Source organism: Ceratotherium simum, chromosome 30, assembly GCF_057802395.1.
Source record: "Ceratotherium simum simum isolate JZ-2026a chromosome 30, ASM5780239v1, whole genome shotgun sequence".
Lineage (NCBI taxonomy): Eukaryota > Metazoa > Chordata > Mammalia > Perissodactyla > Rhinocerotidae > Ceratotherium > Ceratotherium simum.
In genome coordinates this window covers 1,433,081-1,443,361 of record NC_141929.1, presented here as the reverse complement: position 1 = coordinate 1,443,361, position 10,281 = coordinate 1,433,081, and the positions used below count along the sequence as shown (strand labels likewise).

The window sequence follows — 10,281 nt, the reverse complement described above, 5'->3', positions numbered from 1 at the left end:
TGGACCAGCTGTGTCCTGGGCCCTGACTGCCATCCCCATCCTGGCTCGCAGGCGCGACTAGGAGGGAGCAATGTTGCTGGGGGTTTGGCCAGCCGGGGGTGGCAGGGCGGTGGGGGCAGGTGGTCCTGGAGGGGGTGGCAGCAGAGAAGCAGAGAGTAAGTGGGGCAAGGCGAGGAGGGCAGAGGCAGTGAACACCACGTGTGGCAGGAGGAAGCCGTGCCGACTATGCATGTGGGTGGGGGGCGGCCTCCTGCAGATGGACACATGGACACACAGGAAGGGGCTGGCCCTTAGCAGAACCAAAGGTGTGGGGGTCCAGGAAAACGAAACTGGTAATTTTTGTGGAAAAGCTTCTCCTCCCTGCCCTGGAACAAGTTTTGTTATTTTCATTAGAAAATTGGAAAACAATTTTTCCGCTGGAATTCTGCCTTCACCGCGGGCTGCCTCGTCGCCCCATCCCCCCACCCCAGGCTTCCATCTCCTCTCCTCCCCCTTCCCCCATTCCTGAGTTGTTGTCCAGACCCTTCTGTGACCATGTCCCCCACACCCCCCAGGAAGATGATCTGAACTCAGGTAGAGATGGAATGGAGCCAGGAAGGCCAGGTGGGCTGGGGGGTTGGGCCTCCCTTCTGTCTGCCCCTGAGTGGGCTGGCGGGGGTCTGGGTGCTGGGCTGGCAGGACAGCCCAGAGCCCCCCGGTCATTGTGGGGAAACCTTGGCTGCAAAGAGGCTGCTGAGGGCAAACACAGCCCGGGAGGCCAGGAGTCCCAGGACAGAGAGGGACAGCACAGTCCAGCCCTGCAGGTCAGGGGACAAAGAGAGGACTCCCAGGCTGCCCACGCCAGGCTGGCCCAGGCCCCTCCCTCCCGTCATCCATGTCTCAGGGTTCCACGGGGCCTGGCCTCCTCGACTCATTCCCACTGCGCCTGCCCTCTGTGCCTGGGGGTCAGGTGTTCCACGTTGCCCCCATCCAAACCAGACCCTTACATTCAACCCCTTAGCACAGGGTCCTTTTGGCCCCTTAACTCTTTGGGCCTCAGTTTCCCTGAGTGTACAACAGGGAGATGGACAGGGTGAAGAGAACAGCAGCCTCCTGCCAACACCCAGTGCCCTGTGCCTCTCTCGCACGGCCCTGGGAGGGCGCTGATCCCAGGACCCCCTGCATCGGGCAGACCCTCAGCCCAAAACGACAACCCTATAGCCTGCAGCACCCGCACTCACACTGGACCGTAGCAAGGAGCAGCAGGGACCCAGGCCCCTGACCAAGGTGCCCAGCAGCAAGGCCTAGGCAGCACCCCCAGTGATCAGACCTCAGGAGCAGGAAGACGGTGGCCACTGCCTCCAGGCCGGCAGCCAGGAATTAGGGCTGGTAGAAGGCGGGCTCACGCAGGGACAGACTGCCAAGGAAGCTGGCTCTGAGGCCCCTGCCGATCAGCCTGGGAGGGCAGCCTGAGCCAGGGACAATAGCGACCAAACCCCCACCCCTGGGTGGAGGGCGCAGACCCCCTCGCCCGCCTGCGCCCTCCCCTCCTCACGCACCGAAGCCCAGGAGGAGTTCATTTCTCCAGGGGACGCCTTTCCTCCCTCCTCCGGCACCCAGGTTGCCCTTCTCTCTGGCTCGTGCGTTACCCACGGCCCAGGAGCTCTCCTTCGACTGTCCTCAGGGTCCACGCCGCTAGCTTCCACCAAGTCCCACAGGATCTTCCTGGCTTGGCTAGTTGCCCCGTGGCCAGCAGCCAGCAGGGAGACCAGGGAACAGAGCTGGGAACCCATAGGGGTGGGGTGAGGATGCTTGTGGGTCCTCCCCGCCGTGATGGCAGGGGTCAACGCCCCCTCCCTGGACCCAGGGGGGCAAGACACTGTGTGGCTTTGTGTCCCTGTCCCATGCCCACGTGCCTGGTGCTGCATGGAGGTGCAGAGGGAAGTGACACACGTGGCCAACACAGTGGCCACTGCCCAGTCTCCCGCCACACTTACCCCCAAAGAGCAGCAGGAATCCCCTGCAGAAGGTGCGAGTCCCGCGTGAGCAGCAGAGTGCCCACCATGGACAAGAGGCTGGCCCCGGGGGAGAAGCCAGGTGCTGCGGGGTGTCGCACAGCTCCAGGCCTGAGCTGACACACATGGCCTGAGGCCAAGCCCTCTCAGGAGGCCCGCTCTGTCGAGGCCTGTGGGGACCAGTCAATGACCTGCCCCAGGGCTGGACATCTGAGGCCAACTCGCTGGCTGTTCCACCTTGGGGGTCTGCCCACAGACAGCAGAGCTCACAAGGAGCAGTGTCCCTCCCGCCTTCTCGGGAAGGGCCCCCCAACAGGGGTGCTGGCGAGGCCCCCCATGCCACCCGATGTCCCCCTCCAGTGGGGTAGGAGGCCTGGCCTGAGTGGGCACCCCCCAGCAGCCCCCCACGGTACTCACAAGCCATGTAGAGGGTGAGGGATGCCCCTCATGAAGCAGCCGCAGGGCAGGGCAGGGCAGGAAAGCTGGCAGCAAGGGCCCTGCTGGCCCCAGGCCCGTGAACAGAACAGGGAGGCCACACTTGGTGGGCAGCAGGGGACACATGTGGAGGCAGGTCAGGACAGCTCAGGGGTCTAGGCGGACCCTGAGGGGGCCTGAGGGGAGACCTGCCGGGGCAGAAGGGAAGGGGCAGCGCCTCACTGGCCACGGCTGTGCCCAAGGGGACACAGCTCAGCAGCCAGCCCAGGAGGTGGCTGGTCTGCTCCAGAGGCACCATCCAGCTGTCCTCACGCACGAGGTTCCACCTGGGGGAGACCAGCCACCTGTCGGCCAGCGAGGGCCCTCCCCCTCCTCCTTGCTGGGGTTCCCAGAATATCAGGCTGGAAGGGGGCTCTAGGTGTCCTGCTCCAATTCCTTCCTGGAGAGAAGGGGAAACTGAGGCACAGAGAGGGTGACGGATTTGCTCAAGGTCACAAAGTGTGGTCTACTGACTCTGGTGGTCTTCGCATGGAACTAGAACAATTCCTGGTCTGAGCCCCCCAGGGGGTAATGACGGGGTCCCCAGGATACCCACACAGAGCCCCACGTCTGTTTCTGTTTTTCTCTGGACTGGGTGTCACCCGCCTCTCTCTGGTTGTCATTCTCCTGCCACACCGGCCCCCTAGTTTCCACCTGCTGTGCCCACGATCCAAGGGCCTCGCCCCCCCCCCTTCCTTGCTCATCTGAGGAGTGACTCTGGAACGGAACAGGCTGCAGGCTGTGCTCTCTCGCTGTTCCCAGTCAAGGGCCCTTGACCCCCCACCACCTCTTCCAGGTTTCTGTGCCTTCTCTCCAAGCTGAATGTACCGTTTGGGGTCACCCTATATCAGAGTTTTTGTTTTGAAATCCGAAGGTTTGTTAGGGCCGGCACAGGGGGCCTAGTGCATAGTTCTGTGCACTCTGCTTCAGAGGCCAGGGTTCGGTTCTGGGGCACGGATCTACACCACTCACTTGTCGGTGGCCATGCTGTGGCGGTGGCTCACATACAAACAGAGGAAGACTGGCAGCAGATGTTAGCTCAGGGTGAATCTCCCTCAGCAAAAAAAAATAATAATAAAATTTAAAAAAAAATCCAACCATTTGTGGAAGCTGGTGGGGTGCTGATCCATCAATACACCAAACAGGAGGGCGGGTGTGAGGAGGAACGGGTGTGGTGGAGGACAGAAGCCCAGAGGTCCCAGGGCCCCACCCAGGCCTGGCAGGCATGTGGCAACCCTGTTCCAGTTTCCACGCTAGGGCCGACCCTCCCGGGGTGGGGGTGGGGGTGGGGCTGCGAGGCAGAGGCTGTCCAGAGGGAGGCGGGGACGGCAGGTCCCAGATGCCCCCCCATCTCTTCCCACGCAGACTCTCGAGTGGGCCCTCGCGCACTGTCTCTAGTCCAGCCTGCACATCCCTCACAGGTGGGAGGCCCACCCGATTCCTCCCTTGACTCAAAGCCTCCTGTCCTGGGAACCCATGTCCATACCCACACAGCCCAAAGCCACAGGTTGGTCAAAATGTCCATGGCACTGAAGTGGACTCCAGGCTGTGCTGATCACCAGGTGCCTACCTGCTCATACCTTCAGCTTAACTCCCCCCGCCCCCAGCACCCCCAGGCTGCCCCCCTACTTGGGCAGCCCTCGGTCCTCAGACTCTGCCATTAGGCCTGGCACCCTGCCTACTTGTGCATCTGCTGCGCCATCCGACAGGAGGGGGCTGACCCCCCAGATGAGAGCCCCAGTACTGAAAGCCCCAGTAGACCAAGGGCAGAAGAATGAGGGGGACAGAGGAGGGGGGACGGAGAAGGAAGCGACGGAGAAAGTGGGCAGGACGGAGGAGAGAGGATAGAGGAGATGGGGGACAGAGGGAAGGGGAAGACGGAGTAACGGGGAAGGAGAAAGGGGAGGACGGGGGAACAGAGGGCGGAGGTCCCGCGCGGAGGAGGGGACAGAGAGGCAGGGTGCAGAACACCCCAGGCCGTCCTCGGGCTGGCTGGGCGCGCGCATCTGGGTGACGGGGCAGCGCGTAGCGCCAGCCGCGCGTGCAGGGCCACGTGCCCACGTGCCGTCGGGCCGGGCTCGGGGCGCTCAGCGCGGGGTCGGGCCGGCAGTGGCGCGCCAGAGCGCGGCGAGCAGCGGCTCCGAGCCCCGCGCCACCCCCAGCGCCACGCACCGCAGCCACGCGGCGCCGGTCAGCAAGCGTCGGGCCGCACGAAACCTCCCCCGGCGCAGCATCTACGCCTCCGGCTCCACCCGCGGGCTCTGCGCTCGGGCTGGCCTAGAGGGGCGGGGCTTGGAGGGGCGTCGGGGCGGGGGCCGGAGGGCGGGGCCTTAGGGGGGCGGGGCCCGAGAGGGCAGAGCAAGACACTGGGTCCTCGGCCGCGGGGCGTGGCCGGCAGGGCTGTGGCCTGGAGCTCACGAGGGTCGTGGTCGGGGCGTGGTCGCGGGGCTGCGCGCGTGGTCCGGTGGCGTCAGGGCAGCTGGCCGCGCAGGGGGTTTTCCCGCGGACCCCGGGCATATGGTCCCTCAGGCGGTCGGGGGCGTCGGGGTCTCGGCGTGGGCCCCACAGGCCGGGGGCGGGCGGGGTTCGCGGGCTGGAAGAGCACTGGATCCCGCGCCGGCCTTGGTCTGGGCCTGCCGAGCGCGGTCCGCCACTGGCCCCTGGCGGCAGGATGCGGCGCTGCAGCCGTGGGAGGGAGCGGCTCGGCTGTCCGGCTGGGACCGTCCAGCTCAGGGTGTCCAGCTCCGGTGTCCCGCTCGGACCGTCCTTTGTCCACCCGCGCTACAGCCGGGCGGAGTGTGCGGGCGGCGTCTGGTCCTCTGGGGTCTGAGGGTCGTCGTGGATTAGTCTTGAGTCGATCTCGAGGGATGCTGACCCGCCCCAGTCTGCAGGGGACTGTCCGGAGCGGCGCGCGTCCGTGGTTAGGAGAGACCCGTCGCCCCACCTTGCGGGCTCTCCCCGGGAACAAGGTGGGTCGCCTTTGTTTCCAACTTTTATTCTTCGCAGGGAGGAAATTACAGCAGGTCCTGGAGATGATGACTGGGTTTTCCTGAGTCAGCTCTGGGGGTCTAGCCCTGGGGGTCAGGATTCAGGCCGGGTCCTTGTCCGGGTCAGGGGACCACACCACCATCTGTCATTGTCACACTGTGGTGGCTGCATGTGGCTGTGATACTGAAAGCTCTGCCTTCAGTATTCCACATACCAGCAGGTCACCGGTGGACAGGTGTCAACGGAGCTTTCAAACTAAGACAGACTAGGACGGAGGACCTGGCCACCCACTTCTGAAAAAAACTGGTCCTCAAAACCCGGTTAATAGCAGGGAGCATGTCTGATAGAGGCAGGAAGGTGAGAGGTTGGCACGGGAAGACCCGGCTCTTACCTGGGACCCCGCCCCCTACACAGGGTGCTAGGAGTCAGAATCCACCGCACTATCAAGAACAGTTTTCTTGTCTTTTGTGAGGAAGATCAGCCCTGAGCTAACATCCGTGCTAATCCTCCTCTTTTTGCTGAGGAAGACCGGCTCTGAGCTAACATCTATTGCCAATCCTCCTTTTTCTCCCCAAAGCCCCAGTAGATAGTTGTATGTCATCGTTGTGCATCCTTCTAGTTGCTGCATGTGGGACGCTGAAGCGGTGCGTCGGTGCGCGCCCGGGATCCAAACCTGGGCCGCCAGTAGCAGAGCGCGCACACTTAACCGCTATGCTGCGGGGCCGACCCCCTCAAGAACAGTTTTCTTAAGTAACTTACTTTCTTTTTGCTTTGTGAAGGGACTCTGGATTGGCATTCTATTTTCTTTCCCAACTGGCGATGTTTTGCATTTAAGAATGTTACTGGCTTTTAAAAAATTTTTGAGGTGAAATTCACATAACATAAAACTAACCATTTTGTGGAACAACACTTTTATCAAGTTCCAAAATATTTTCATCACAGCAAAAGAAAACCTGGTCCCCAGTAAGTAACACTCCCTCTTCCTCCTCCTGCAGCCCCCTAGTAATCACCAACAGAACAGTATGTGGCCTTTGGGGGCTGGTTCTTTCACTTAGAAGAACATTTTCAAGGTTCACCTACACTGCAGCTGGTATCAGGACTTCATCCTTTTGTATGCTGCACAACGTTCCATCGTGTGGTGATGTCCCGTTGTGTCATCCATTCTTCTGTGGATGGACGTTTGGGTAGTTTGCACTTCTCGCCTGTTGTGATGTGCTGCTGTGAGCATTTGTGTACAGGGATTTGTTTGAGCCCCTATTTTCAGTTGTTTTGGGATCTATCTAGGAGTCGACTTGCTAGCTCATACGGTGACTCTAGGTTTAAGTTTTTGAGGAACCACCAAACAATTTTCCACAGCAGCTGCCTATTTTACATTCCCACTAGCAATATAAGGGTTCCAGTTTCTCCACCTTTTTGCCAACACTTGTTGTCTTCTCTAAAAAAAAAAAACACTGGGCCAGCCCCGTGGCTTAGCGGTTAAGTGCACGCGCTCTGCTGCTGGCGGCCCGGGTTTGGATCCCGGGCGCGCACCGACGCATCACTTCTCCAGCCATGCTGAGGCCGCGTCCCACATACAGCAACTAGAAGGATGTGCAGCTATGACATACAGCTATCTACTGGGGCTTTGAGGAAAAAAAGGAGGAGGATTGGCATGGATATTAGCTCAGGGCTGATCTTCCTCACACACACACGAAAAAACCCACAGAACTATACCCACCTAGTGGAGGTGAAGTATCTCCTTGTGGTTTTTGTGTGTGTGTGTGTGTGAGGAAGATCGGCCCTGAGCTAACATCTGCCATTCCTCCTCTTTTTGCTGAGGAAGACTGGTCCTAGGCTAACATCCAAGCCCGTCTTCCTCCACTTTATATGGGACACCGCCACAGCATGGCTTGACAAGCGGTGCTTCAGTGCACGCCGGGGATCCGAACCAGCCAACCCCGGGCCACCACAGCGGAGCGCACGCACCCAACCGCTTGCGGCGCCGGCCCGGCCCCTATCTCCTTGTGGATTTGCGTTTCCCTAACAGCTGGTGATGTTGAGCGCCTTTTCACATGCTCGTTGGCCATGTGTATATCTTTGGAGAAATAACTGTTCAAATCCTTTGCCCATTTTTCACTTGAGTTGCATGGCTTTTGTTGTTCAGTTGTAAGAGTTCCCTACGTATTCTGGATAGTAGGCTTTAACAGATAAATGACTTGCAAATATTTTCTCCCATCCTGTAGTTGTCTTTTCACTTTCTTTCTTTTTTTTTTTTTTTTTTTTGGTGAGGAAGATTGACCCTAAGCTAACATCTGTGCCCATCTTCCTCCATTTTGTATGTGGGACGCCACCACAGCATGGCTTGACGAGTGGTGTGTAGGTCTGCACCCGGGATCCAAACCTGCGAACCCCGGGCCACTGAAGCAGAGCAGGTGAACTTAATCACTAGGCCACTGGGCCGTCCCCTTCACTTTCTTGATGGTGTCCTTTGATGCACAGAAGTTTCTAATGTTGATGAGGTTCAATTGATTTTTCCGTTTATGCTCCTGCTTTTGGTGTCAAATGTAAGAAACCATTACCAAAGCCCACATCAAGAAGATTTACACCTGGGTTTCCTTCTGAGCATTTTATAGTTTCAGCTCTTAGATTTAGTCCTTTGATCCAATTTGAGTTAATTTTTGTATATAGTACGTGATAAGGGTTCAACTTCATTGTTTTGCGTGTGAATGTCCAGATTTCCCAGCACCATTTGTTGGAAGACCTGTCCTCTCCCCATTGCATCATGTTGGCGCCCTTGATGAAACCAATTGTACGGCTACTATATGGACTCTCAATTTTGTCCCGCTGGTCTGTTTGTCCATCCTACACTAGTGCCACACAGTCTTGATAACTAGCTTTGTGCTACATTTTGAAATTCGGAAATGTGAGTCCTCCAACTCTGTTCTTTTTCAAGATTGTTTTGATTAGTTGGGGTCACTAGCAACTCCACATGAATTTTAGGATCACTTTTTCTATTTCTGCAAAAAAAGCCATTGGGATTTTGGTAAGGATTGCATTGAATCTGTAGATCACTTTGGATTGCCATCTTAACAATGTGAAGTCTCCCAGTCCTTGAACATAAGGTGTCTTTCCACTTATTTAGGTCATCTGTAATTTCTTCAGGAATGTTGTGTGGTTTAAGGTTTAAGGTTTAAGGAATTATTTTATAAATTTTCTTTTCAGATTGTTCATTGCTAGAGTATAGACATACAGGGATCTTGTCTTCTACGACTCTGCTGAACCTCATTAGCTCGAATGTTGTGTGTGTGTGGTTTCTGTTGGGTCTTCTACATATAAGATCATGTCATCTGTGAATAGAGACAGTTTTACTTCTTCCTATCTAATGTGGATGCCTCTTTTTTTATTCTTTCTCTGCCTTATTGCTCTAGCTAGAACTTCTCATATATTATTGAATAGAAGTGGTGAAAATGGGCATCCTTGTCTTGTTTCTGATCTTAGGAGAGTTTTTGGTCTTTCACCACTGGTTATGATACTAGCTTTGGGTTTTTCCAAAATGCCCTTTATCATGTTGAGGTATTCTCCTTTTATTTTTACCATGAAATGATGTTGAATTTTGTCAAGTGCTTTTTCTGCATTAATTGTGATGATCATGTGGTTTTTCCCTTCCTTCTATTAATGTGGTACATGACATTGATTGATTTTTGTGTGTTGAACCACCCTTGTATTTCTGGGACGAACCCCACATGATCATGGTGCATAATCATTTAATATGTTGCTGGATTCAGCTTGCTAGTGTTGTCTGGAGCATATTGCATCTGTGTTCATGGATATGGGTCTGTAGTTCTTCTTGCAATGTCTTTGTCTGACTGTGGTAGCAGGATTGTGCTGGCCTCATTGGGTGAGTTAGGAGGTGTTCCCTCCTCTTCTGTTTTTTGGAAGAGTTTGGGATGGATTGGTGTTAGTTCTTTAACATTTGGTAGAATTCACTCACCAGAAGCCATCTGGTCCTGGGCTTTCCTTTCTTGGGATGTTTTTGATTACTGACTCAATCTTTTTACTTGTTATAGGTCTATTCAGATTTTCTATTTCTTCTTGGGTCAGTTTTGGTAGTTCATCTGTTTTCTGAGTATTTGTCCATTTCATCTAGGTTTTCTAATATGCTGGCATGTAATTATTCATAGTATTATAATCCTTTTATATTTCTCTGAAATCTGTAGTAATGTCCCCTTGTTTACTTCTGATTTTAGTAATTTGAGTCTTCTCTTGCTTTTTCTTAGTCTACCTAAAGAATTGTCTATTTTATTGATCTTTTCAAAGAACCAGCTTGTTGTATTGATTCTGTTGTGTTTCTGTTCTTTATTTCATTTATCTGCACTCTAATCTTTGTTATTTCCTCACATTGACTGGCTTCGGGCTTAGTGTGCTCTTCTTCTTGTTCCTGAAGGTGGAAAGTTAGGTTGTTGATTTGAATTTTTTTTATGTAGCAGACATTTACAGCTATAAATTTCCCTCGGAGCACTGCATTCACTGCATCCTATAAGTTTTTTCATTTTTTATAGTCTCCAAGTATTTTCACAGTTTCCCTTGTGATTTCTTCTTTGATGCATTGGCTGTTTAAGAGTGTGTTCTTTTAGGGCCGGCCCTGTGGCTTGGTGGTTAAGTGCGCGCGCTGCGATGCTGGTGGCCCGGGTTCGGATCCCGGGTGTGCATCGAGGCACCACTTCTCCGTCCATCCTGAGGCCGAGTCCCACATACAGCAACTAGAAGGATATGCAGCTATGACATACAACTATCTACTGGGGCTTTGGGGGGAAAAAAATAAAATAAATAAAATCTTTAAAAAAAA

At 55.2% G+C, this 10,281-nt stretch overlaps 1 protein-coding gene across 1 annotated transcript; it reads right to left on the bottom strand.

Annotated features, from left to right (window-relative positions):
* Nucleotides 1–57: 57 nt before the first annotated feature.
* Nucleotides 58–4,714, bottom strand: SLC22A31 (solute carrier family 22 member 31). The gene is given in 11 exon segments (XM_087419622.1): nucleotides 58–250; nucleotides 523–563; nucleotides 714–805; nucleotides 1,221–1,435; nucleotides 1,535–1,616; nucleotides 1,655–1,711; nucleotides 1,714–1,760; nucleotides 1,977–2,079; nucleotides 2,652–2,755; nucleotides 4,447–4,588; nucleotides 4,591–4,714. Coding segments are annotated over 11 exon segments (1,188 nt in total). The 5' UTR covers nucleotides 4,703–4,714.
* Between the last annotated feature and the right edge of the window lie 5,567 nt (nucleotides 4,715–10,281).